This window comes from Ictidomys tridecemlineatus, chromosome 5 (genome assembly GCF_052094955.1).
Source record: "Ictidomys tridecemlineatus isolate mIctTri1 chromosome 5, mIctTri1.hap1, whole genome shotgun sequence".
NCBI classification, from domain to species: Eukaryota; Metazoa; Chordata; class Mammalia; order Rodentia; family Sciuridae; genus Ictidomys; species Ictidomys tridecemlineatus.
This window is the reverse complement of record NC_135481.1, coordinates 173,989,765-174,017,620: the sequence shown is the minus strand read 5'-3', so window position 1 is coordinate 174,017,620 and position 27,856 is coordinate 173,989,765. Positions and strand designations below refer to the sequence as shown.

Below are 27,856 nucleotides of genomic sequence, written 5' to 3'. Positions count from 1 at the left end.
TGGCCTTCATTTATAATCCCACCAACAATGTACAGCGAACATTTCACCTGCATCCTCACCAACACTTGTTTTTATTTCTAATCTTGGTATTTGCTGACTGACTGGAATGAGATGAAACCATATTGAAGTTTTGATTTGCATTTCCCTGATGACAAGGAATGTTGAACATTTTTTCATGTACATATTGACTATTTGTGTTTTTTTTTCTTTTGAGAAGTTTCTGTTTAGTTTTTTATTCTATTCCTTTTTTGGGTTATTGTTATTATTATGATTTAGGTTGAATGTATTCGAGTTATTCACATATTCTGATCCAAAGGGCAATGGTATTGAAGGGACTGATAATATCCCAAGGTATAAAAAGATGCTTGCTTTTCATACTCAAATACAGAAGAACAAGGCCAGTGTCTTGACACTCCTCTGGAAAAGTTTTTACCAAGGTACAAAACACTAATGCTTGGTATTTCTATGTTTCAAATTTTATTATTGTTTTGTTTCCCTATATGTTTAAATTGACATTTAACTGGTGTCTTTCATATTTTGACGAATGCTAAAAAGTTTTATTTTTATGATCACTTTGGAGATGTCTTCCCAGGGTTTTAGTTTCAGTTTTTCAGTTCATGACCATTTTTACAATCCTGCTCTTCTATGGAGAGAGAAGACTTCATTTATCTAGGACAATCGTGTTGTTCATAAGTGCTAAGGAAGAAAGTCACTCATGTTAAGAAGAACAATAGGAGGACTCCTATGCATCCATTCCCAGGAGCCTATATGCCTCAGGTGGGGCTACCTGGGACCCTCAAAATTATGAAGCAATAGCACACACCCTGTCCTGGCTGAGTTTGAGGCATAGGACACTTTGGTAAAGAGGAAGGGGAATATTTTTTCCTTATTAAAGCAGAACGAGTTTCATTTGAGAACCTCAACAAGGCTGGGGAGGAGGGGTAGGCAGGAAAACGATGGCTGAATGACTCTTGAGAGTGAGGACTAGGGGTGCTTGATGGCCAAGCCCAAGGCAATGTGGGAGAGCCATCCTGATGTGGCCAGGTGGGGCTTTCTTGTCACATCTGGGGAGGTGTCATGAGTTGCCATCCAGAGGTACGTCCAAGGGCCCTGCTCAGGACCATGAGTGCAGACTCAGCCATGGGGCATCAAGGACTGGTCAGAGGTTCAACAGGGGCCTGTGGGCTGGTGTCCTGGGAGGAGACATTTGGAGCAGAGGCTACAGAGGCTTCTGGGCAGCTCCTTCTCTCAGGCTGAGCACCACGGAGCAGGAAGAAGGTGGCAGAGACTGAGGGTCCCAGGCAGCAGGGAGTGATGAAGGATCTGTGGGAAACATGTGCACATTCAATTATCTATTCATTTTTCATGACAATTTCCTGAGAGCAATGATCCCCATGTGGCTGTCCTGGGACACCTGTCTTGACTGAACCAATACCCCAAGACAGGACTCTCAGCTCAGCCTCTCCTGTTTCCTGACTCTCCTTCCCTCTCCCTGCAGTGGGCCACAATGAGAGTCAGAAGTGAGCACCCTGAGAGCAGCCCACCTAGGTCTTCTCAATATTGCTCTGTATGGTAGAATATTCCTGCACATGGAGGCCCAGCCGTTGACTATTGGACTAATCTAGAGGTGGCCTCCAAGGGACACACCCAGTCTGCTGCACCTCTTTGTACTACCTGGGCCCATCATCTCTGGACCCCCTGGGACTCAGTGAACACCCATTGACAACACTTGACCCCTCATCTCATGCCCACCCCACACACTTCCTTGGAGCTGGGACCCCCAGAAGATGCCTGAGACCCTGAGGGTGCTGAGGGGTGTGTGCCTGGTTCTCTAGACCCACTGACTGCAGCTGTGCACAGGTGGGCTGCACTCCCCCTGGCCCTGCCCCCTCTGCAGCAGCCTGTGCTCCACCCTCCCTCCTGGGGACTTACAGTCAGGACTTCTGCTTCCTGTGGATGTAGATGGCAGAGACACCAACTGCCAGTAGGATCTTGAGGCCAAAGAACAGGGCGATGTCGTATGAAGCAAGAGTAGACTTCACTGCTCCTGAAATCAAGGGACAGTGGGAGCCATTAGGAGGACTCCTATGCGTCCATTCCCAGGAGCCTGCACTTGCCCCAGGTGAGGCTACCTGGGCCCAACAAAATTGTGAAGCAATAGCACACACACACCGTGTCCTGGCTGCCATAGTCAAGCCTGAGGCAGAACCTGGTCAAGGGGTTCCTTATTCCCACCCACCCAGTCCCAGGTCCCGGGTGTCCTCCCTGAGGGAAGGTGAAGTTGTGTGCTCTGTGACATTGCCATCCCAGCCGTGCTGATTCTGTATTGAGCCTCTGCGTCTCATGTAGAGGGATCATCTCCTCCTGATAAGGACATGAGGCCTGGGGAGTTAGGGAGGTCACAGCTTAGAGGAACCCAAACCCAGGGAAGCTCCTCCATGGAGTCCTACATGGTGACACCTGAGATCATGGTTTTTGGACGCAACGAATGCCCAGTGACTTCAGGCCCAGAACAGTATTTTCAGTGGGGCATGCACATGGGTGAGGGCCCTTCCCTGGTGAGAGGTGAGGGCAAGGTTGCTGGCTCAGGTCCACGGGTGAGCTGAGGGGCCCTGGGTCTCAGCACCTTGGGGATCCTGCTAAGGAGGTGCAGGATGAACTAAGAAAACCGCTGCCTGAAAAAGACTTTCGTGGGTCAAGAACATGTTTCTCCTATGTGGGAGGGGCCACAGTCTCCTAATAGCAGACCCCCCTCCAGGGCTCTGTCACCTGAAGTCTTTCTGTTGGACACACAAACCAGATCCAGGGAATTAGACCTTTAAAGTCTTTTCATTGTTGCCATGAGCTATTTTTCCTTTTCAAATGATGCTAACGAAGATGGAAAAATGTTTTATAAATAAAGTAATGCTGTTGGATCCTTAGGCAGGAGGGGACACCTCACCCTGTGGGGCTGCTGCCCTGCTGGAGGCCATGGTTCTCAGCTGAGTGCTGCTCTGGGACTCCCCCTCAGTGGAGGAGAGCTGCACTCCTGCCCCCTCCTCCCTCTAGAAGGCACCAGCATCAGAGCCTGCCTGAGCAGGAGTGGAAGGCCCCCCTCCTCCCCTGAAAGCAGCTCTGGGGTTCCTCTGGCTGACTGTGGGGGCAGCTGAGCTGCTGCTTCATCTCTCATTCATGTGGGCGGGATCCTGATGTTGATCCTGAGAACACTCCAAGAAGCTCCCTGATTCCCCGTCCATCACATTGGAACTTCTTAGGGAATCCCAGCTCCAGGAGTGGTCTGGGAATTGGACTCTGCACTGTGAGTTTGAACCTGGAACTCATCAGCTGGCTGGTAACATGACCCCAGGGCTGGGGTCAGTGGCACCTGAGCAGGCACTGGCCTGTATTGAGGTGCCCTTGTGCACAGTTTCACCAGAAGTGAACTTGTGGATTAACCTCAGGAAGGGGATTCTTGGGATCTGGTGCTTGACCATGAATTGGGAAATGGCTGTTATTAGGCTCTGGTATTGTAGAGCTTTTTCTGGGCATCAGTCCCGTGGGGAAAGACAAGGAGAAAGTAAATTTGAGTCATCAGAAGGTAAAGGTGAAGTGTGGGAGCCAAAGGGGTTCCTGGTGGATATGTTTTTTTTTTTTTTTGTCCTCTGGAGCCTGAGGGCAGCAAAAGCAGAGGTTAGGTTCCTGGATGAAATTCCAACAGTAGCAGAGATTCAGAGGAGTTGACATTCTCAGGTTCAGGGGCTCTTCCTGATAGGGAAGTTGTAGAAGCTGGATATGAAGTTTAGGGCCACATGGATCAAAGCACACGTAGACCTTCAGTGGACTTCTGGGTTGCTGGCCACAGTCGCAGCAGGATGGCTGCCAGTTAACTCTGCTCCAAAGACATCCAGTGCTATCTTCCATGTTCCATCTCAATACCTGCATCACGTAATCCTCGCCACATCCCAGAAAGGAGAAGTGCTATGGTTCCATGTTACAGAGAAGATCTGGGATGCGCCAGGGCACACTTCCCATGGGCTGGCCCTCAGGATGCAGTTTTATGCCTGTGTCCAGGTGTGTCAGAGGAAACTAGGAGAGTGTCAGATCAATAATTGAAGCCTCCTCCCACAGAAGCAGCAAAATGAAGATCAATATGAATCTGAAGTAAGCATAAATAATAAAGGAAATAATAAAAATAGAAAAGAGACAAAATTGAATAAAATAGAAACAGGGAAGTAATAGAGAAGATAATTGAAACACAAAATTGATCCTCTGAAAGAAATTGAAAATTCTCTTGCAAAAGTAATTACAGATGATGATGATGATGATGATGATGATGGAGAGAGAGAGAGAGAGAGAGAGAGAGAGAGAGAGAGAGAGAGAGAGAGAGAGAGAGAGAGAGAGAGAGAGACTTGTAACACCAAGATTGAACATGGTGTATTGCTCCAGATTCTGCAGATATTAGACTGATAATAAAGAGATATTGGTGCCAATCTGCAGTTATAAAGTTGACACTTTAGTTAAAATGGACCACAATGCTTCAAAGACACACAATTTACCCCAATATACCCAGAATGAAATCTAGCATGTGAATAGCATTAAACTTCTAAGTAATTACATCATTTAAAAACTTGATGTTTAAATGGTTTCTTAAGGAAATTTTACCATGCATTTAAAGAATTAAAACCAATTTTGGTGCAGAGAAGAGCTATGAAAGGAATTTTGAAAAATTGGAATATATACTTTAATCATTATTAATGATTAGAGAAAATATCATTATTTTTATTAACTGGGATAATGCTGTTGGATTTGTAGAGGAATGTCCTTCATCATTTGACCACTCCAGCTGTGGACTGCACTTGTACTGTTTTGCACACCTGCCTAAGTGATTAGCACAGGAGTTAGGCAGCCTCCATATATTCTCCTACTGTGAGGGAAATTGCATTTGCTTCCTGTCATTACTCTTCCTGCAAGAAGGGACAGGGAAGAATCAATCGCCCATTGTTGACCCAGCAGAGGAAGCTCATGATAGGGCCTGCTGGAAGGATCTCTACCCTGAAAGAGTCTTGTGGAGCCAGACCTGCTCCTGAGGTTCACAGGGAAATGACACACATTGGGCCACAGAATGGGGTCTCCAGACAACTGTGGGTCTTTGGGACAATTTTCATGGGAGAGGGAACATTGTTTTTAATTAGCAAAAGTTTGCTCTATGGGCTGGTGTTGTCTCTGTCCACAGCAACTTGGATTTGTGTTGAGTAGTACAGATAGTTTACATGTGTCAGGGCAGGAAGCCAGCAGCAATGCTCCCATTGCTCTCCAGGGCTGTCCTAGTTTCCCTTTCTGTAAACTCCTAACACACAGGTAGCTGGAGCATCAAAGGAGAATATACACAAGCAGAAATTTGCATGTTGTGATGAGGCTTTGAGGGTCATCATTATGGTAGGTAACAAATCAGGAGGAAATCAAGACCCTGTGGAGACCACTCAAGGTCACCTAGAGGCCTGGTCCAAACAGTCTCCACCTCCCCAGGGAGTCCTTTCCAGATTTCCCTTAGCAGGAGCCAGAGTCTGTGTGGTGAGGATACAGATGTCTTTGGGAAATTCCAATCTGGAATGGACGATGGGCAGAGGTCAATAGGGTAAGTAGGAGAGAGAGGCCCTGAGGAAGGAGAACAGAAGCAACTGGTAGGTGAAGAGACAAGAGGCTGAAGAGTAGGACAGGAGGGTTCCCCTCCCTCTCCTTGTTCTCTAATATCTGTTCATTATCCTTCTTCTCTAATATTTATGTCTGAGGGTCCATGGAGAGATGGACCAAGCTCTTCACAGTGGAGATCTTTGGTGGTGATGAGTGGGAAGTTTCAGGTGAAGGTAAGGTTCTAATATATATTTATAGACTTGAGAATTATTCTACAATGAACAGGAATACTACCTTTAGCACAAAAAAAAGAAAAAGAAAAAAAAAGAAAAAGAAAAAGAAAAAGAAAAAGAAAAGAAAATATAGAAAAGAAACAGTCACCGGAATGGACACCAGGGAATTTTTTTTTTTAATTTTTGGTACTGGAGATTGAGCCCAGGGGTGCTTATCCATTCAATCACATCTCAAGCAATTTTCAATATTTTATTTAGAGACGCGGTCTAGATGAGTTGCTTAGGGCTTCGCTAAGTTTCAGAAGCTAACTTGGAATATTTCTTCCTTCTGCACCAATCTCCTGACCCACTGGGCTTAGACACTGAGCTTGGTCAGGGAGGTGTCTGTCCCCTGCTCCTTCTGAGGATGGAGATATCCAGTCTGTGGTGTCTGGAGGTGGCTGGCTGGCCTTTATAAATCACCTGATGGGTGACCACCACGTCCCTACTCTGGGTACAGGAGTTCTCCAGGAGGCAGCTCATGGGGTTAAAGGTCCTATCCATGGTCTCTGTGATGACTGAAGTGGTTTCCATATTGGACATGTTTTCATTTTCCAACCAGGTCATATGCAAAATCAGGGGTTAGAACTTCTTTGCTTAGCGGGTGATGGTCACCTGGTTCTGTGTCACTGCATGTTTTTGGGTGACCTCCATGGTGGGTGGAAAGAGAGGTGGAGGGGGAGGCAATTAGGACTTGGCAAGTGTCAGGTGAAGAATGCAAATGGCAGGTACCAGGACAGGCCATCCCCCCCCTTCCTCCTTAGTGTCCCTGTTTGAAGGCCCCATGAGATGTGTGCCCAACCCCACAGAGGAGACCTCAGAGTGTGGTGTGGGGAGCTGACTAAGATGCTGCTGTGTCCCAGGCTCTGGGTGCCCTGGGGGAAGGAGGGCTCACTGCTCTCACAAGACAACACACTGAGTCAAGGTGAAGTTTAAAGCATTCAATCACCAGGGGTGTTGTCCATACCTTGCTCCCTGAAGCCTGAAGAGACCTTCAGGGTGTAGCTCCTGGTGGTGGCCGGCTGTCCGTCATGCTCCACCTGGCAGGTGAATGTCACATTCTCCCTGTGCACACAGGAGTTGACCAGCAGCCAGCTCCTCAGGTTGAAGGTCCCGTCCTTGTTCTCTGACAGTGTCGAGCCTGTTTCTGTCCTGGACACGTTGACATTCTCCACCCAGGTCAGCTGTAGTCTCCGGGGGTAGAAGTGCTTCACCTGGCAGGTGACATTCACTAGGTTCCATGCCATGGTGGGCAGGGGGGTGACCTCCACGGTGGGTGGAACTGAAATATCACAGGCAGAAGCTGTGACCTTATGGGACAGACAGCTGACCTCTTCCAGTATGGCAGGGGCCTCCCTCGGGGACAGTGTCAAGCATGCAGAAGGGCTCAGACACTGGGGGTTTGCACAGGAGTGAATCAGTAACCACAGGGCCTGCCACCCACAGGTGCCAAGTGACCAGCAGCTCCCCTGAGGGTAAAAGTCAGTGTGATTGACAAGCACAACTCCTGACCTGCAGGAATTTAGCAAAAAAGGTGGAACCTCCCTCCATGTCAAAAATTGGTTCTGGGAGGAGCTCAGTTGTGTTACTTGCTGCTGGTCAATGAAATGAAGCCAACAGCTCATGCTGGCCACAGGGCAGGAGTCCAACATGCATGGCAGGTGGCAGCACTGCTGGGAATTAGAGCCCAGGCCACTGAAGTCCTGGAGCAAAGGCCCCTGGGGAGCAGAGTCTGGGTGGCAAGGTGTAGACTAGGGTCAGGAGAAGGGTCTCTACCTCAGATTGTGTCAGACAAGTTGACAATTCCACAAAGAGGAGGGGCCACATGCAAGGTGACCTGGGTCACCTCTCAGATGACCTGAAAGTGGACGCCCCTGGGGCCAAGGTTACCTGGGCTGTGATGGACACACTGTAGGACACACTTTTTCCCCTGTAGTCCATGCTGGTTTGGGTGTGCGAGAGCTCTTTCCCATTATTAAACTAGTTTGGGGTGATGTTGTGGGGGGAGAAGCTGTGGGACTTACAGGTGAAGCTCACCATCTGCCCAGGTGTGGCCCTCGTCCCAGGACCCAATACTATGGGGGGAGAAGGTCTGGCTGTGGAGGGGATTGACAGACAAGTCAGGTGATCAGGAGGCCACCTCTGACCACAGTGAGTGACACTGTGAAGACCCTTCCTAGACGTTGTCTTTGTTGTCTTTATTATTTGCTGTCCTGGGGTCATCCTCAGGTGCATGCTGAACGTCTGCGCTGTCACTGGGCTACATCTGTTATCAGGACCATGATGCACTTCTGAATCCTCCTATTAAAGCTCTCTGGGTGCTGTGCTCATCCCTGTTGGTGTCCCTACCCTCCCGAGTAGGCGAGCACAGTGTCCACCAGACGGTGAGGACCTGAAGCCCAGGAGCTGCTCCAGGGCTGAGGTCTTGCTTCGTCTCAGCACCAGGGCTCAGGGAGGAACTGGGGACCTGTCTCCCCCTCTCTTGACAACTGATTCCTGCTGGCCTGCCCTGGAACGATTGGCACCCAGGGGAGCCATTTATAGAAACAAATGCAGGGGACAAATGGCACCAGGACACCACCATGAACACGGGAACAAGGCTGGGACTTGGCCCAGTGCCACATCAGTGAACTGGGAGTGTTGCAGGTCTCCTCCCAGGACACAGTGAGCACAGCTGGCCTTGGAACGTTAGGGAGACGCTTCTGGGAACAAGCACATGCTGGACGTGTTGACCCAAGTCTGTCGTCTCAGGGACTGGGGAGGGTGAGGCAGGGGATTGCAAATTCAAAGCCAGCCTGGGACACTTAGCAAGAACTTGCCTCAAAATAAAATATGAAAAGGGTTGGGGATGTAGTTCAGTGTAGAGTACCATGATTTCAATCCTCAATCAAAACTAAAAAACCAAACAAATGAAAACAAAACAAACCCAGGTCCATCTTTTCCAGACTTCTGTGCAGGGCTCGACCACAGGTGGTTATGAATTCACCTTGATTGTTCCTCTTTTGACAAACATGCCATGGGTCTCGCCTGGGCCAGGACTGAATTTGAGGAGGAGAGGAGGAAGGATCCTTTTCTGAATCTGGGCTTCCCTGGGTCACTCTGCATTGAAGTCAGAGGTCACTGAGTGCAGAGGAAGCCAAAGGGCTAAGTTCATAACTGGAGGCTAATATAAGAGATGCAGACCAGGCCCCTGGGCAGGTCCTGAGGGCACTCAGGTGAGAGGATGAGCCGGCCATCTGCCTGTGGCTGGATCCTCAGATAGGTCTTTTGGTGTCTCCAGATTGCTTACCACCACCCACCACCTTCTACAGTGTGACCAGCAGCAAAAGTCATGAAGGTTTGTATCAGCGAATATTGACCTCCCTGCCTGACATGCACCCAACACTCAGAGGGCACAATATGCAGGTTGTCACTGAAGAAGTGGAGTCACCCAGACTGCAGCAGCCTGGACGTCCCTACAGGGGTTAGGGACTCTAGTCATTGGCCACTTATCAGGAGCTGCTCAGCATCCTGATGTGGGCTTGAGCCCTTGAAGTCCCTCAGCTCTTGATACACACCTGCCACATGAGGGGGTCCTAGTGAGAGCCCGTTATGGAATAAGGCTCAGAGATGGAGATGGCTGGCCAAGGGCACCAGGGTGGGGAGAGGGAAGAGGGCAAACTCCTGTCATCCACACAGGAGGACAAGGTAACACCTGTTCTTTTTCTACTGAGCCTCAATGTCCCCTTCTATAGAGAGTTCTTTTTTTTAAAAAAAAAGTATGTTTTACTTGTAGTTGGATACAATACCTTTATTTCACTTATTTATTTTTATGTGGTGGTGAGGATCAAAACCATGGTTTCTCACGTGTAAAACTGTCACATCTCCAGCCCCTATAGAGAGTTCTTAAAGCACCACCCTACAAGACAAGGGTGAAGGCAAGGGACAGTGCTGGAATGAAGTAGGTGCTGATAAATGACATCTGTGGCTGCCATTGTCACCTTCTAACCCACAAATTCATTGTTCAGCAACAAATGCAGTGGGGACCCCAGGAACAGTCTCCATCCTGTTACTGCAGCTGCCAGGAGGATCCCAGTGAGAGGAGAAGCAGACACCCCACCCCCGTGATGGTGCTCCGCCTGTTTTTTTGCCTCCCCCCTCCCCCCACCAGAGACTGAGAGTCTACCCAGGGCCTCAGGGTGCTCAGCAGGATCTAGCACTGAGCTGCACCCCCGCCCTCTCCCTGTGTTCTTAAGAGTCCCCACAGGAAACAAGGTGGGAAAGGGCTTCTCACATCATCAACAGCATCACAGGGGTTTCATTCAGAGAGGCTGTTTCCATAACATTGGGAACTGTGAAGGGACAAGGGACAGATGCCTGAGTGACATTCTGGGTCATCAGGGCAGGGAGGGCTGTGTGCTGAAGAGCCAGGACTCAGTGGCTCCAGCTCCTGTTCAGAGACGACACATGTCACATGTGGGTCCCAGGCTGACGCTGGATCTGAGCGGGCTCTGTCTCTGGAGACCCTGCCACAGCCCCAGAGAGCCCAACACGGGCTGTTCTGAACACCCACACTGAGAAGGACTCCTGTGTTCTCCCTCATTGCCAAAGGAAAAACACCAGCTTCCCTTCTGAGTCTTCAGGACATCAATCTCAGGGGTTGAGAGCCCAGGCTGCGTGTTAGAACCTTCTGAAGTAAGTAAAATACTTAGATGTTCAGACTCATGTTGGAACTTTAAAAGCAAAATGTCAAGGTGAATCCTGAATCTGGGAGATTTTGTCATCACTTTCCCATGTGATTCCTATGCACAGCCAGTGGGGAGCCCCGGACCCCACCCACCAGAACAGTAAGAACAACTGTAGCATCTCCCCAGGAAGAAGGCTTTGCCCTTGTTCAAACAAGGGAGCAGCTCTGTGTGTCCTGCTGGGGCATCTCCCTGTGGAAGGAGACCATGGCCAACATTCAGGAGATAATCTCCACTCACTGTGGCTTCAGGGTGTGAATGTGAGTGGCTTCCTGAACCTGTGGGAGAGGGAGAGGAGCATGGACGCAGCTCCCTGCTCAGTGGGTCAGGTCAGGGTCTGTGTTGAGCCCCTCCTGTGCCCTGGCTCCTCTGTGGGGACAGTGTCTATTCCCAGGGCAGCAGGAGCCTGGGCTGGAGTCAGGTTGGGCTCTGTCCCCTCCTGGCATTAATGTGCTGTGAGAGAGAGGGCCTGCTGGGCCTCCAGCTCCCCAGGTCAACAGGGGTGGGCACAGGGGTGAAGGTCCATGTGTGCTGACCACCTCAGCCTCATGGCCTAGGAGGGGCATGCAGGGCCTCTTGTAGGAACCACACAATGAGCACCTGTGATTCCTGAACTGGGACCCCCCATGTCACCCACATGGAGAACACTTCCTGGTGAGTGACCCAGCTCTGCTCCTACCCTGCAGGGCCTGTGAGGGCTGGTCCCTGAGACACAGGGACTTACAGGCAGACCCAGGGCACAGGCCCAACCTCTTGGCAGCTCCTCCACCAGGCCCCAGGTCTACAGGGAACCTGAGCCTGTCAGAATCCTCTCAGGTGCTGTTCCGGGAGGGGAAGGAAGGAAAGATGCCCTCCCCCTCCCTGCTCTGGAGGCCTGGTCCTCAGGGAGGGACAGGAACAGTAGCCTGTGGGAGGAGAACTTTACCTTCTCTGCTCCCAGCTCTTTCCAGAGCATCTAGAGTGCGATTGGCACACAGTGGGTCCTGGGTGCTTGTGGCAAAAAGAGAAGGCTCACCACACAGGGGCAGTGCTCTCTGCAGGCAGCACACTTGCTCTGGCTCTGTGATTGGCAAGTCCCCCAAACCCTCAGAGCCCTCAGCTGGGGAGCCACAGGGCAGGCCAGACTGGAAAAGGTCAGGGCTGTGGAGCAGGCAGGTGAGGGGTGCAGGTGCCCCCCATTTACCAGCCATGGAGCCTGGACCTCATAGCACGGCCTCCACAGGCCTCTGCCTCCCTGACCTGCAGAAGGGGTGACAGCAGGTCATGACATGAGCACCCAGTGCTGCTCCTGCTTCTCAGCTGTGGCCCCCAGGATGGAGGACGTGACCCCTGACCCCCTGTCCCACCCCAGGGAGGAGGAGGCAGCTGCACTCACCTCGCACAGACAACTCGGTGCCTGGTCCAGACTTGTACTCCTTCTCAACAGGGGTCGATCTCTGGAACTTCACACAGTAGTAGGTGCCGGTGTCTGCTGGGGTGACATTACTGATGCGGATGGAAAAGTCCCTGTTGTCCCTCTTTGTGGCATCTGAGACATTTGTGACTCGGGGGAAGTGTCCTTTGAAGTGGTAGATCAACTCCCGTCCTGGCCCTGCCCCCTTAAACCACAGATGGGGCCCCACAGGGAGCAGGGAGGTCACAGTGCAGTGCAGAGTGGCCGACTCTCCAGCAGCAACAGACACTGACTTCTCAGGCTGGATCACCTGCAGCTCCTGTGCAGCGGCTCCTGGGGGAGACACAGGGTGGTCACTGCTCATCCTGGGGGAGACACAGGGTGGTCACTGCTCGTCCCGGGGATCCCCTTGGTTTATCACGTGGTATCAGCAAAGCCTGTCACTGACTGAGTGCCCACAGAGTGGCCTTGAGCTCAGCACAGGGCGTGTGTCCTCACACTGAGCCTCCCCTGGCTGCACCTCCACACTGTGGGACACCTGCCCCTGAGGCCCAGAGCCCTGAGCAAGGTGGAGGGAGGGGACTTGAGGGCTGAGCCCTCCCCTGAGCTCTCATGTGTCACCAACTGTTTGTTGCTCTTCCCTTTCTGACCACAAGGTCACTGGCACTATATGGACTATGACATTGGGTGGGGTCCTGTGGCTCTGGGTCTCCTGAATTTTGGGGAAGTGGTGGGTGCAATTAGTGGGAAATGCATTTGACTGAGAGTCTCTGCTCAGGTTCCCTGTTCCACAGAGATTCCAGCTCATGATGGGGTTCCCTCCTTCAGCCTGGAGTGATCATGGTGCATACAACAATGAAGGTGCAGCTCAAGTAAGAAATGAAGCATTGCTGAAGCCCCTGGCATATCTCCCCACAGTACAACCGCCTTGTGTACGTTTCTAATGCTGCTGTGACAAAGGACTGCACACCTAGTGCCTACAGCAACAGAAATCTATCAGGTTATGGCCGTGAACATCAGAAGCCCAAATTCGCTGTCTCTGGGCCTCCACCCAGGGCTCCTCGTGAGAGCTGTTTCCTTAGGAGGCTGTTCCCTGCTCTCCACACCCAGGGGGCTGCCTGGGCTGCTTCCCCTTGTTTCCTATCCTCCTGTCCCTCCTCCCTCTTGCCTCCTCATCCCATGTCCTTCCCTAACTCTTACCCTCCTGCCTCCTCCTTCTCAGGACCCTAGTGATCTATTGGGCCCCATCTGAAACCAGACCAGCACTGTGAAGCAGCTGTCTCCAACATGCTCCAGGAAAATATGGAAAAGTAGAAAAGAAAATCTGGAATACGATCAGCAAATTGAGAACATCAATAAAGAGAGAGAATGTATAAAAATATTCAAACAGAAATTTGGGAGTTGATAAGCTTAATTAACTCAGAAGTTCACTGGAGATCCCACAACAGGTTTGAACAGGAAGTTGAAAAAAAATCACAAAATGTGGAGCAGGATCCATTGACATTGCTGAGTCTGAAATGCAGAAAAACAAAAACAAAACCAAAAAAACCCAAAACCAAAAAACAAAAAACTTGGAATCTTAAAAAGAACCTAGAGTCCATTCAGGATATCAAAAAGAGCATCGACAAACATATGAGACTCCCAGAAATTCAAGAAAGAAAAATGTTAAAAGGTTTATTTCAAAGAGAAATATTGCCTACAATCTTAAATATGATCAAGTATATGAATGTTCTAATCCCAGATACTGAACAAACTTCGGGAACCATCAACGTGAGCCGACCCACACTGAGGCACATTGGAAACCAATGTGCTAAAATTAAAATAAAGCCGAATATACTGAAGCAGAAAGAGAGGAATGATCACCAGATACTGGAGAGCTTCCTGAGGTTTGTATCAAGTTCTTGATGATGGGAGTCAGAGGCAGTAAGATGACTGATCTAAAGTGTTGAATAAAAATATATCAAGAATTCTATCCCTGGCACAACTGTCCTTCCAACATAAATGAAAAATGAAGATATTTCCAGATAATGGAAAATGAGTACGGCACTAACTCTAGAAATGTCCCACAGGAAATTTGAAGGGAGATCATGAGGTTGAAATGAAAGTACTGTAGATAATAAGACCAAGTTGCACCAAAAAATAAAGAGACCTTATTAATGTTTTAAATTTCCTGGTGCCTCAGTTTCCCCAAGAATAGATATGAAAACTTCATTCAACCAACAAGTATATTAATGAAATAAGCCATTCTCAACCATGAGTTCCCCTGTGGTTCTTCCTGGACTGGGATCTAGTGGAATTAACACACGCCTGTGAAATCCCTCATGATATTGGCTTGTGTGCTCTGCAGGGACCCCTACCAGGCACTTGCCCAGGGTTCTCTCTAGGAACTGTGTTCCTGAAAAATCCTCAATTTCTGGTGTCTTTCCAGGTGCAGTTCCCACAGCTTTGTTGGCAAGGTCCTTAGGTGGTTCATCAGTGGGATGAACCTTCCCATCCACCACACAGTGGAGATGAGGGAGGGAAGTTCTAAAATCAGTGGCAAAGTACTTCAGATAAAGCCTCGGACTGTTCGTACCTTACTGGCTGGCTGTCCCTAATGGCTCCACTGTGTTTCACAGCTCTCTGGCCAGCTGGATGTCTTTTGCCCTGCTTTGTGAAGCTCTCTGTTCCTTTTCAGAGAGCTTATAATGCTCTCTACATTAGAGTACTGCTCTCATCTCAACCCCAAGAATGCAGACTGAGATACCAGTTCCTAGCCTTGACCCCAGCTGCAGAATCATCCTACCATTGGATTCTGGAAAACCAGAACTGTGAATTGGCTATTGACCAGTGCACTTGTGTGGGAATGTGATTTGAGTTAAGATCCCTGCTGGTGGTTGTGCAGAGAGGTATTAGCAGCATTAGGGAGTGAATTTGATCGTTATGTTTTATGCGTGTATAAATATGCCACAGGGAAACCCATTATTTTGTAAAATTCATATGTGCTCCACCATCCAAAAATAAAAAATAGTAAAAAAGAAAGAGAAACAAAGCCCCCTAGAATTTTCCCAGATGCCTTTCTAGGCAGAGGAGGGGGGACTCCCCTTTGTAGAGCAATGATGAGGGAAATTCCAAACTATGTCAGTGTCATAGCTGCTATGAAGATTAACTTTGGAGGGGATCCAAGGTGGCGGTCCAGAGGGAGGCAACATTCTGTGTTGCTCTCTCACCTGGGACTCAATTAGTGAGAGTACTGCTTCTCTGAGAGTGATATTCCTGCTCCCTCACAGAAATAATGGTCACTGTGCATTTTCAGGACACCAGGCCTCAATGTCAGAGTAGGTCTCCCAACGACTCACCCATGCAGAACTACGAGGTGCCCAAGTAGGACCATCAGCATCACCACCTGTGCAGAACTTTTGTCCACTCCTCTGAGCAGAAATCCAGGATGCTGCTCCCATGCAGAATTCCTGGTAGCTATCCATGTAGAGGAACTCTGGCAACCACTCGTGTGTGGACCCCCATTTACCAACATCGGGCTCGCCTGGTTTCCTCCATCTTGGGACTCCACAGTAATGGAGACAGTCCCCTATGCATGGTAGCCTGCCTGCATCTGAGGACTTCACAAGGGTCTGAAGATAACCAGCTCTTCTCTGAACACATTGCTCACTGCAAAGCCTGGCTCTCCACTCCCGACCCGACACCCCATTGCTGAAGCAGCCGCCTTCATTTGGGTCACCTCATCACCATCTCTAGTGAGGACAACTCCCAGTTTGGAACTCTGGCTGGTCAGGTGCTGGGCCCATGAGTTAGAAAGCAGCCTATGTGGCCTATGTGAGGGACTCTCAGGGTCCAGCACACTGAATCCGGATACAGTGGTTAACACACTAACTGCACTCAGCCTCATCACCATGGGAATCTGGCCTCCCACGGATGCACAGCATGTCCCTTTCCTTCTGCTTTTTCCATTGACCATTGAGCCCATTGGTTGCCACTCATAAGCATGTTGCTAGCTCTTTGGTCATTCGATCCTCAGATGAATCTTCCCCGTCACAGACTATGCATAAAAACTTTCCTCTGCAATAATAAAAGGAATTGAGTTCTCTGAAACTGATCTCCAGAGGTCTCTTTTCAATTCCATTTCCACACCCTCCTCAGCTGTTTGGTGGGCTTCGGCTGGACCTAGTGAGCCCACATCCAGGTATCAGTTTCCACTCTTCCCCCGCCAGCAGCTGCTAGCCTGGCAGAGTGACTTTCCAACACAAAACAGCTCTTAGCAGCAGATGCACAGTGCTCCCAAAGTGCCCCACACAAGACCCCCAGAGAGAAAGGTCCCTTATTAGGAACTAGTAAGGGAAAGCGTGAGTGAGATAGAGTTTAGAGACTCACATAGAGACCAAGAACTGGGAGGTCTTCAGGAGAGATAAGGAGATAAGTCCAGGTGCTCAAATCACAGGAGTGGGCCCAAAAAGAGATCCTTGAGGTGTAGTCTCCCATTGGGGACCAGTGGGTGCCACACCCCACTCCCTGGTACTCTCCACCCAGGACCAACCCTCCCACCCTGGTTTCCTTCACTATCCCGAGGATGGAGATACCAGTTAACAACAGACAACCCCACCTATTGGATGAGAAGGGAAGCAGGAAAGATTTCATCTCCAACCCAAACATTCCTGGTTTCTTCCTTGGAGGTTATTATTTTTTCCTTTTTCTTCTCTCTCTCTATTCTCCTGCCCTCACATCCCCAACATATGTGAAACCAAGTACTTTGCATGAATTAGGATTTTGAGGACTGGGACACTACAGAGTATATTACGGTTGTGTTGTATATTCTTTTGTTCCCTCCAATTTTTAGTATTTTAAAATTTTTTTATTTTTCTTAACACATATGTGTGTTTGTTTTATGTACTCTACTGTTTTCCCTCTTACTTCTCTACCCAAAATTACTTCCTCTCTATTCTGCTACTAACCTTCTTCTTTAGATTTCTCTTTCACACTTCTTAAGATATGATAACTCTATATCCTCACCTCCTACCTCCTCAGCATATCATCCTACAACTAACCCCCAGTTCTTTGTCCACTGTCAGAAAATGTAAATGCTTTTACAAACCTACAGATCATATTGTAGATAATAATTGAATTAAACATTTATGTGTATTGTGACCAAACTGTAAACGTCTTAATAGCATCTATTTGTTTTTAGACTGTATACTGTTTATATTGGGATCTGTTAATATTGCCTTTTGCCTCAAAGGAGAGGTATTGGGACCCTACAGGGGCACTATAATCCTATAGGGTAAAAATGCTAACACCTTGGATCTGCAGAGCTAGAAAGGAAGACAAATGAACAACATGAAAAGACAAGGGAAGAAAGTGCCCCAAACAAACCAAGATACCACATTATTAGAATCCATGGCCAGAAGAGCATAAGAAAGACACAGAAGGAGTTCAGGATGTACATAATTAAAATGTTCTGTGAATTAAAGGGTGATATAAGAGAGCAAACCTAGGGAGCAAAAGATCATTTTGACAAAGAGCTACACAAACAAACATAGGAAACAAAAGAATAATAGGGAGATAGAGGTTCTACAAACAAACAAACAGAAATTCTTGAAATGAAAGAAACAATAAACCAAATTAAAAGTTCAATTGAAGCATCACCAACAGAGTAGACCATTTGGAAGACAGGACCTCAGACAATGAAGACAAAATATGCAATCTTGAAAAGAATAATGCCATACAGTGAAAATAATAATAAGCCATGAGCAGATCATTCAAGAAATATGGAATAGCATTAAAAAAACAAATTTAAGAGTTATTGGGAGATAGAGGATAGCACAGAGTTGCAAAACAAAGGAATGAACAATCTATTCAATGAAATAATATCAGAAAACTTTTCAAACACAAAGAATGAATTAGAAAATTAAATTCAAGAGGCTTACAGGTTGACAAATGCACAAAATCATAACATATCCACACAAAGGCACATTATAATAAAAATTCCTAACATACAGAATAAGGAGAGAATATTAAATGCCACGAGAGTAAGGAATCAGGTTACATATGGGGGAAACCAATTAGCTTATGTGCAGATTTTTTAACCCACACCATGGAATCTAGAATGTCCTGGAACAACATATATCAAGCTCTGAAAAAAAATGGGTGCCAACCAAGAATCTTGTATCCTGCAAAATTAAGGTTTAGATTTGATGATGAAATAAAAACCTTTCATGATAATCAAAAGCTACAAGAATTTATAGGTAGAAAGCTCCACCAGAGAACATTCTTGGCAAAATATTCCATAAAGAGGAAATAAAAACAACAATGAAAACCAGCAAATGGAGGTATTACACTAAAGGAAAAACCAATCAAAGGAGAAATTAAGTCAAGTTAAAATCCAAAAATAAACAAAAAATTGCTAGAAATACAAATCATGTCTCAGTAATAACCCTGAATGTTAATGGTCTAAACTCACCAATCAAAGGACATAAGCTAGCAGACTTGATTTAAAAAAAAAACAAAACCAACAATATTGCCTCCAGGAGTCTCATCTCATAAAAAAAGACATATACAGACTGAAGATGAAAGGTTGGTCATATGATTTGCCCATACTGAATCAGGATGATATACATGATTTAAACAGACCAATATCAAGATATGAAATAGAAGAAGCTATCTGAAGCCTACCAACCAAGAAAAGCCCAGGACTCCATGGATATACAGCCAAGTTCTACAAGACCTTTAAAGAAGAACTAATACCAATACTCTTCAATTTATTTCAGTAAATAAAAAAGAGGGAGCACTTCAAAACTCATTCGATGAGGCCAATATCTTCCTGATTCCAAAACCAGGCAAAGACACAACAAAGAAAGAAAACTTTAGACCAATATTTCTAATGAACACAGATGCAAAAATTCTCAATAAAATTCTGGCAAATTCAATACAAAAACATATGAAAAGGATTGTGTACTATGATCAAGTGGGACTTATCCCAGAGATGCAAAGTTGGTTCAACACACTGAATGTAATTCATCACATCGATGGACTCAAAGATAAGAATCATATGATCATCTCAATAGATGCAGAAAAAGCATTTGACAAAATACAGCACTACTTCATGTTCAAACCACTAAAAAAACAAGTGATAACAGGAACATATCTCAACATTGTAAAAGCTATCTATGCTCAGCCCCAAGCCAACATCATTTTAAATGGAGAAAACTTAAAGACATTCTGTGTAAAAACTGGAACAAGACAGGGATACCCTTTTTCCACCACTTCTATATAACAGTTTTTGAAACACTGACCAGAGCAATTAGACAGACAAAAAGAAATTAAAGGGATACATATAGCAAAAGAAGGACTTAAATTAGCACTTCTAGCTGATGATATGATTCTATACCTAGAAGACTCAAAAAGCTTCCCCCCAAAACTTCTAGATGTAGTAAATGAATTCAGCAAAGTACCAGGATACAAAATCAACACTGATATATCAAAGGCATTTCTATATATGTGCGACAAATCCTCTGAAAGGGAAAGGAGGAAAACTACCCCATTTACAATAGCCTCAAAAAGAAAAATACTTGAAAATCAACTTAATGAAAATTCTATACAATGAAAACTACAGAACCCTAAACAGAGGAATCAAAGAAGACCTTAGAAGATGGAAAGATGTACCTTGCTCTTGGATAGGCAGAATTAATATTATCAAATGACCTATCAAAAGCACATTATAGATTTAATGCAATTCTGATCAAAATCCCAATGGCATTCCTCAGAGAAATAGAAAAAACAATCATGAAATTAATCTGGAAAAATCAGAGACCAGAATAGCTAAAGCAATTCTTATCATGGACAATGAAGCATATGGCGTCACTATACCAGACCTTAAATTATACTACAGAGCAATAGTAATAAAACAGCAAGGTATTGGCACCGAAACAGACTGGTAGACCAATAGAGGAAATATACACTAACCCACAAAATTACAATTATCCTATATTAGACAAAGGTGCCAAAAACATGCATTGGAGAAAAGATAGCCTAACAAATGGAGCTGGGAAAACTGAAAATCCATATGTAACAAAATGAAATTAAACTCCTATCTCTCCCCATGCACAAAACTTAACTTAAAATGGATCAAGGACCTAGGAATTAAACCAGAGACTCTGTGTCTAATAGAAGAAAAAGTAGGTCCTTATTTTCATCATGTGGGAATAGGCCCACAACTTACTTAATAAGACTCCATTAGCACAAGTATTAAAACCAAGAATCAATAAATGGGATGGCCTCAAACTAAAAAGTTTCTTCTCAGAAAAAGAAACAATCTGTGAGGTTAATAGAGAGCCTACATCTTAGAAGCAAATTTTTACCCCTTACACATCAGATAGAGCACTAATCTCTAGAACATATAAAGAATTTAAAAAGCTAAACACCATAAAAAATAACCCAATCAATAAATGGGCCAAGGATCTGAAATGACACTTTTCAGAAGAGGATATACAATCAATCAATAAATATATCAAAAATGTTCATCATCTCTAGATTAGAGAAATGCCAATCAAAACTACTCTAAGATTTCATCTCACTCCTGTCAGAATGCTATTATAAAGACAAACAACAATAAGTGTTGGCAAGGATGTGGGGATAAGGCACACTCATACATATACATTGCTGGTGGGACAGCAAATTGGTGCAGCCAATATGGAAAGCAGTATGGAGATTCCTTGAAAACTGGAATGGAACCACCATTTGACCCAGCTATCCCTCTCCTCCGTCTATACCCAGAGGACTTAAAAACAGCATACTACAGGGACACAGCCACATCAATGTTTATAGCGGCACAATTCACAGTGGCTAAATTATGGAGCCAACCTAGTTGCCCTTCAGTAGATGAATGGATTAAAAAATATGGCATATATACACAATGGAATATTACTCAGCAATAAAAGAGAATAAAATCCTGGAATTTGTAAGTAAATGAATGGAGATGGAGAATATAATACTAAATGAAGTTAGCCAATCCCCAAAAAACCAAATACTGAATGTTTTCTCTGATGTAAGTATACTGACTCATAATGGGAATGGGGGAGGCAGTGAGCATGGGAGGAATAGACAAATGCTAGATACAGCAAAAGGGTCTGAGGGTAGAGAAGGGGAATGGGGTGGAAAAGATGGTGGAATGACATGGACTTTATTACCCTAAGTACATGTATGACGACACAAATGGTGTGAATATGGTTTGTATACAACCCCCAAAAAAGAAAGAAAAAAAAGGTCCACTATCAACCTAGGCTTGGAGCCTAGTTAAGGGAGCAGTCTGGAGTTTCCAGAGTAGCTGTGCATAGGGGAAGAATCTTACAGCATCTCTCAGGAACCCCAGAGCCCAGGCTGCTATATCTTGGTGCTGTCTTGAGAAGTAAGATATTTGATGTTAGGGTCTGTAAACAAGTCAGGATGGCGCCTGGCATTTTGCCATGCATCATCCCGACTCGGCTGTGGCCCTCAACAGATATTGTCTGAATTTGTACTGCTTGAGGGAATAAAACAACTATATATTCTCTGCTCTGTCAGAATGCTATTCTGATGAAATGATAATGAAATAAAATAAGAAATCAATGATAAGAAATAGAAACTACACCTGGAGACAAAATAGTACACCTTTGAGTGACCAATGGATAGCAGAAGAAATCAGGGATGAATAAAAAATATATTAGAGGTAAACGAGAATAGTAATACAATATATAAAAACTCTGGGGCTCTGTGAAGGCAGTGCTAAGAGGAAATATCACTGCATTGAGTGCATTCATTAAAATAATAGAAAGTCACAAAATAAATAAATAAATATGTGAAGCCCTAGAAAAAATCAACACCAAAAAATCAAACAAGAAAAAATCAACACCAAACACAGAACAAGACAAGAAATAATTAAATAAGAGATGAAGTCAATAAAATTGAAACAAAACCAATTTTAAACATTAAGAACAAAATGTTGGTTCTTTGAAAAAAAGAAATAAAAGTTATAAATGCTTACTCAAGCTAACATAAAGAAAGAGAAAAAACTCAAAGGATAAAACTTTGTGCTGAAAGAGGAAATATTACCATGGACACTACTGAAAAGCAGAAGATAGTCAGAAATTATTTTGAAAATATAGACTCTAATAAAATAGAAACATTGAAACATTGACAAATTTAGAGACATATATGACCTACCCAATTTGAATAAGACAGATTATTCAAACAGATGATTTTAAGTAATGAAATTGAAGATGATATCTAAAGCTGACCAAAACAGAAAAGCCCAAGACCAGATGGAATCTCAGCCTAGTTTGAACAGATCTTCAAAGAAGAAATAACACGAATCCTTCTCAAATTATTCCATGAAATAGAAAAGGAGAGAAAACTTTCAAACTCATTATATGAGGCTGGTAACACCCTGGTATTATGCCAAAACCAGACACATCAAGAAAAAAAACCTTCAGATTAATATTCCTGATGAACATAGATAAAAATTCTTAATAAAATACTGACAAATAACATAAAAAATCATATTAAAAGGGTAATGCACCATGATCAAGTGAGGTACAACCCAGGGATGCAAGTTTGGTGGAATGTATGGAAATCAATAAACGTAATTCATCATGTCAGTAGACCTAAAGAAAAGGACCATTTTGTTATCTGAACAGACATAGAAAAAGTATTTGACAAAATTCAGAATCAATTCATTTTCAAAACACAAGAAAAACTAATGATAGTAGGAACACACATCAACATTGTCCAAGCTGTATATGCAAAGCACGAGTCCAACACCATTCTATATAGCAAACAACTGACAGCATTCCCTCTAGAAATTGGAACAAGACAGGGACGCCCTCTCAACACTTTTGTTCAAGATCATCCTTGAAACTCTACCCAGAGCAATTAGACAGAAGAAAGGAATTAAAAAATATGCACAGGAAAAGAAGAACTCAAACCATCTCTGTTTGATCTTCTATATGTAGAAGATCTAAAAAATTCCATCAGAAAACATTTCTCAGAAATGAATTCAGCAAAGGAGAAGGATATAAAATTAACGCTCATAAATAAATTGCTTTCCTATATATCAGTGGTGAATTAACTGAAATAGAAATTGGGAAAACCATCCCATTCATAATGGCCTCAAAAAGTATTTGGGAATCAATCTAACAAAAGAGGTGAAAGACCTTTACAATGACAAGTAAGAAACAAAAAATAAAGAAATAGAATGAGACCTTAGAGTGTGAAAGATCTCCTGTGTTCTTGGATAGGCAGAGGTAATATTGTCAAAAAGGCTATATTACCAAGATCACTATGCCTATTTAGGGGTAAAAAGGAAATATTATAATTCCAATAGTGTTCTTCGTAGAAATAGAAAAGGCAGTTGTGAAATTCATTTGGAAAAATAAGAGTCCCAGAATAGCTAAATAATCCTCAGCAAGAAACGTGAAGCAGGAGGCATCACAATACCAGACCTTAAATTACACTACAGAGTGATAGTAACAAATCAGCACGGTTTCAGCACCAAAACAGACATGAAGACCAATGGCACAGATTGGAAGACAAACAGATGCACTCACACACACAGTTCTCTCATACTAGACAAGGCACCATAAACCTACGCTGGAGAAAAGATAGCCTCTTCCCAAACGGTACTGGCAAAACTGGACAGCTGCATGTAGCAAAATGACATTAAACTGCTGTCTCTAACCCTGTCCAAAACTCAACTCAAAGTGGATCAAGGACCTAGGCACTACACCAGAGACCTTGTGCCCACTAGAAGAAAAAATAGGCCCAACTCTAAATTACATCAGCTTAGGAATCAACTACCTCAACAAGACTCCTAAAGTGCAAGAAGTAAAACCAAAAACCAGTAAATGGGATGATATCAAACTAAAAAGCTTCTTCACAACAAGGGGAACATTAAGAAGGTGAACAGAGATCCCATGGAATGGGAGAAAATTTTTGCCACTGGCACCTTAGATACAGCCTTGATCTCAAGGATATATAAAGAATTAAAAAACTTAACACCAAAACAAACAAACGAATAACCCAATCAATAGATGGAAAAGGAACTGAAGAGTTGCTTCATAGAAAAAGAAATATAATCAGTCAACAAGTGCATGAAAAAATGTTCAACGTCTCCAGCAATTAAAGAAATGTAAATTAGTACTACAGTGAGATTCCATGTCACTCCAGTCAGAATGGCAATTATCAATAATACAAGTCACAATAAAATGTTGGCAAGGATGTGGTGGGGAAAGTACACTCAAACACTAATGGTGGGACTGCAAATTTGTGTAACCACTCTGGAAAGCAGTATGGAGATTCCTCAGAAAACTTGGAATAGAATCACCATTTGATCCAGCTAACACAATTCACTGTTTATACCCTAAGAACATTAAGTCAGCAACTACAGTGACACGGCCACAGCAGTGTATAAAACAGCCCAAATCACAATAGCTAAGCTATGGAACCAACCTAGGTGCCCTTCAACAAATAAATGGATAAAGAAATATGGTACATATACACAATAGAATATTACTTAGCCATAAAGAAGAATCAAATAATGGCATTTGCCAGTAAATGCATGGAACTATCATGCTAAGTGAAGTAAATCAATCTGAAACAAAACCAAAGGCCAAATGTTGACATGCAGAGGCTAACACACAAGAAGGGAGGATGAGGAGAGAAGAATAGAAGTTCACTGGAATTGACAAAGAGAAATAAAAGGAAGGGATATGGCATAGGATTAGGAAAGTCAGAATGAATTGCACATAAACTCCCTATATTCTTATATAAATGCACAACCAGTGTAACTTCACAGCATGTACAACTACAAGAATGGGAAGTCATACTCCATGTATGTATAATATGTCAAAATACATTCTACTGTCATATATAACTAAAAAAGAAGAAATTTAAAAATAAAAAAAATACCAACACACACTCCTGTTATTCCATTTAAGCAGCAGACAGAAATTCCCCTTGGAGGCACTGGACCACTCCCCAGGATCATAAACTGCCCCCTGGCATTGGAAAATTCTTCCCCTCACGGACTTGTCTACACATCATGAAAACAACAGGTGTCTGCTGACCCCTTGGCTCTCTAGGGCTTAGATGCTCCATGAACACTGCTCACCTCAACTGCTCCCACAGCTACAAAAGCATCATCAGGAGAAGATAAAGCAAAACCTAGATCATCTGGCCTTTCCCACTGGCAGGATGGGGTGACTTCCCTAGGCTTAGACCCTTACCCAAAACCTGGGTATCAGAGGGGTCACCTCCCACCAGGCCCCACGGCTAGCTGGAGCCCTAAGAATTAACCTAGTGGACATAATGGAAACCCGTGGACTGTAGGAATGGCACAGCCACCCGTCATACACCTGGAACTCAGTGGGATGTGGTGCCTCCACCCCTTAACCAGAGCCTCCCTCTGAAGCATGGGAACCAAGGACAACACACCTGGCCACAGCCCAGGCAGCCTCCTGAGCTCAGGGCAATTCACCTCTCTGCTCCACACCTGGAGGTGGCTCCCATTTCAATCAGAGTGAGAGGAAGTCCCTTGAACACAGCAGGGACATGTGCTCTCACGTCCTGTGACATGAGGTTTCTCTATCAGGAAGCCCTTCTGCCAGAAAACCTCAGGGCCACTCCTGCCCCTCCTCTAAATCTCTGCTCAAATTCCCCTTCTCAGTGATGCCCGCCCAGATGACCTTATTTGCAGTACCTCTCCCACTTGTTCTTCAATTCCCTTATCCCGCTGATAGTTTTTAAGTGGCACTGATCACTGTTCAATATGTGATACGATTTACCTCTTTGTTGTGTGTTGATCACTACCATTGTCCCTAGAGGTACCTTAGCTACACAGGGCAAATCCTTTGCCTCTTTTATGCTCAATGCACAATCAGTGTGTATTTAGTGTGTGAATTGCTCAGTGCCACAAGCCTGCAGAAGTGGATTTGCAGTAGATACATTTTGTAGAAATTGCCACAAGTTGAGTTTCCCACACAGAATATTTGGCAAAACAAGAACTGTTTGCCAGATATAGGCAGGAAGTAGAAGAGCCCAGGAGAAGAAAGCCACAAACCCTTTTCCTCCACCATTGTCTAGACCATTGGTGGAAGCTGCAGAAAGTGTGTAAATCAGTCCACATAAGAATTTTTTTACTAATTTCATATACAAATTTAAACTTATTGCCTTAAAAAAAGAAGAAAGATTAGAAACAAGATCCAAATCCTCTTGGGGTCTCTAGACCACCCATGATGAGCTTGAGTTGCCCAGCTCTTTGGAAGCAGATGTCTGACCCCATGATGTCGTGCTACACACCATTAAAACAGTGTCTGGCCACATGTAGGCTCAGGGCCACAGAGTTTGAGAAGATGGTGGGTGAACCACGAGCTCCAGATCAGAGCATCTGTACCCAAACCACAGCCCTCGCACTGCCCCTGAACGACCACGGAGCTCCTGATGCTTCTGCTTCTTAGCTGTAAGGTGGGTGGCCAGGGTGTCTGCTGTGGGTGTCATGGTCACGAGACTAGCTGTACAGCATTACAAGAGAGTTTAGCCCATGATGAGTGTTCAAGAAATTGAAAGTCATTACTCAGTAGATTTCTTGAGGCCTGGAGCCTTCCACTGGCCCCGTATGATGTAGATAAGGGTAAGGACATCGTCACAGCCTGTGTCAGTCAACTCTTCATTACTGTAAGTAATACCTGAGACAAATCCACTTATGAAGAGAAAAGTATGATGAGCTCATAGTTTTAGGGTTTCAATCCAGCATTAGTTATATCATGGATATTGGGCCTGTGGGAGGCACCAAATCAATGGAGGGGAAGGTACAATGGGACAAAGCCATGTATCTCATGGCCAGACTATGGCAGGGGTGGGGAAATGGCTTACTCCACGGCCTTGAGGAGATCACCTCCCCTTGGCTATCTCAGAAGTTATCAGAATGTACACACTGATCCCCTGGAGAGATGTTCTGTGAGCTGAAGGATTGTAATGTGCAGGTGATTCTTGTCACTGCTGTTTAAAGCATCAGCTGATGTGACACCTCTGGCCCCAGCTGCAGGGGAGGCCTCCCAGAGACAGAGCTCAGGACCCTTGGTCTGGGCTCCAGAGAATGCCCTGTCCCAGCCTCCATGGTGGAGCCTGTGTTGGTCCTGAGTCCCTGAGAGTCCAGGGCAGAGCTGACCCAGGGGCCAGGACAGAGGACTCTCCCCAGACAGAGCTCACTCACCTGTGAGTCCCAGCAGAAGGGTCAGCAGCAGGACAGGACGGGAACACTGTAGCCAGGAGGCAGGCACAGACATGGTGGAGCCCTGAGGAGCCTGCTCTGTCCCAGTGTCTGTGCTGGGGAGATCCCTGACTCTGCTCTCTGGAGAGAACTGATACTCTGTGTCCCTTGTTTCAAGAGGAAGTGACTGTGACAGAGTGACAAGCAATTTCCTCCAAAATTGTGAAATAGAAACCAGGAGCACAGTTCCAAAAAAGCAGTTTTTAAATCTCTTTATCTATTGACATGCACCTGGTTGATTCCATGATTTAGCTGTTGTGAATTGTGCTACTATAAACCTTTATCTGGCTCCATCCTTGTAGGATGCTAATTTTAGATGTTTTGGAAAAGTACCAAGGAGTGGCATGGCTGCGTCATGTGGTGGTTCTATGCCTAGTTATTTGAGGGTTCTCCTTTCTGCTTTTCTAGTGGTGGCCTTCATTTGCTGGTCCACCAACAATGTACAGTGAACATCTCACCTGCATCCTCACCAACACTTGTTTTTATTTCTAATCTTGGTATTTGCTGACTGACTGGAGTGAGATGAAACCATATTGAAGTTTTGATTTGCATTTCCCTGATGACAAGG

At 45.2% G+C, this 27,856-nt stretch overlaps 1 protein-coding gene across 1 annotated transcript; it reads right to left on the bottom strand.

Annotated features, from left to right (window-relative positions):
- Positions 1–454: 454 nt before the first annotated feature.
- Positions 455–27,856, bottom strand: LOC144378082 (signal-regulatory protein beta-1-like). Its single transcript, XM_078051551.1, has 5 exons — positions 27,232–27,856; positions 11,982–12,332; positions 6,850–7,164; positions 1,933–2,047; positions 455–1,323 (listed from the first exon to the last, which is right to left on the bottom strand). Exons 1-4 carry the CDS (start codon positions 27,302–27,304, stop codon positions 1,935–1,937), a joined length of 852 nt encoding a protein of 283 aa, XP_077907677.1. The 5' UTR covers positions 27,305–27,856; the 3' UTR covers positions 455–1,323; positions 1,933–1,934.

What these genes read in the sequence shown, in the direction of transcription:
- LOC144378082 (XM_078051551.1), bottom strand. Translation starts at nt 27,304, where the DNA reads ATGTCTGTGCCTGCCTCCTGGCTACAGTGTTCCCGTCCTGTCCTGCTG. An exon ending in CACCGAGTTGTCTGTGCGAG is followed by an intron (nt 7,165 to 11,981) that starts GTGAGTGCAGCT and finishes GTGATATTTCAG; the next exon opens with TTCCACCCACCGTGGAGGTC. An exon ending in TTCAGGCTTCAGGGAGCAAG is followed by an intron (nt 2,048 to 6,849) that starts GTATGGACAACA and finishes CCTTGATTTCAG; the next exon opens with GAGCAGTGAAGTCTACTCTT.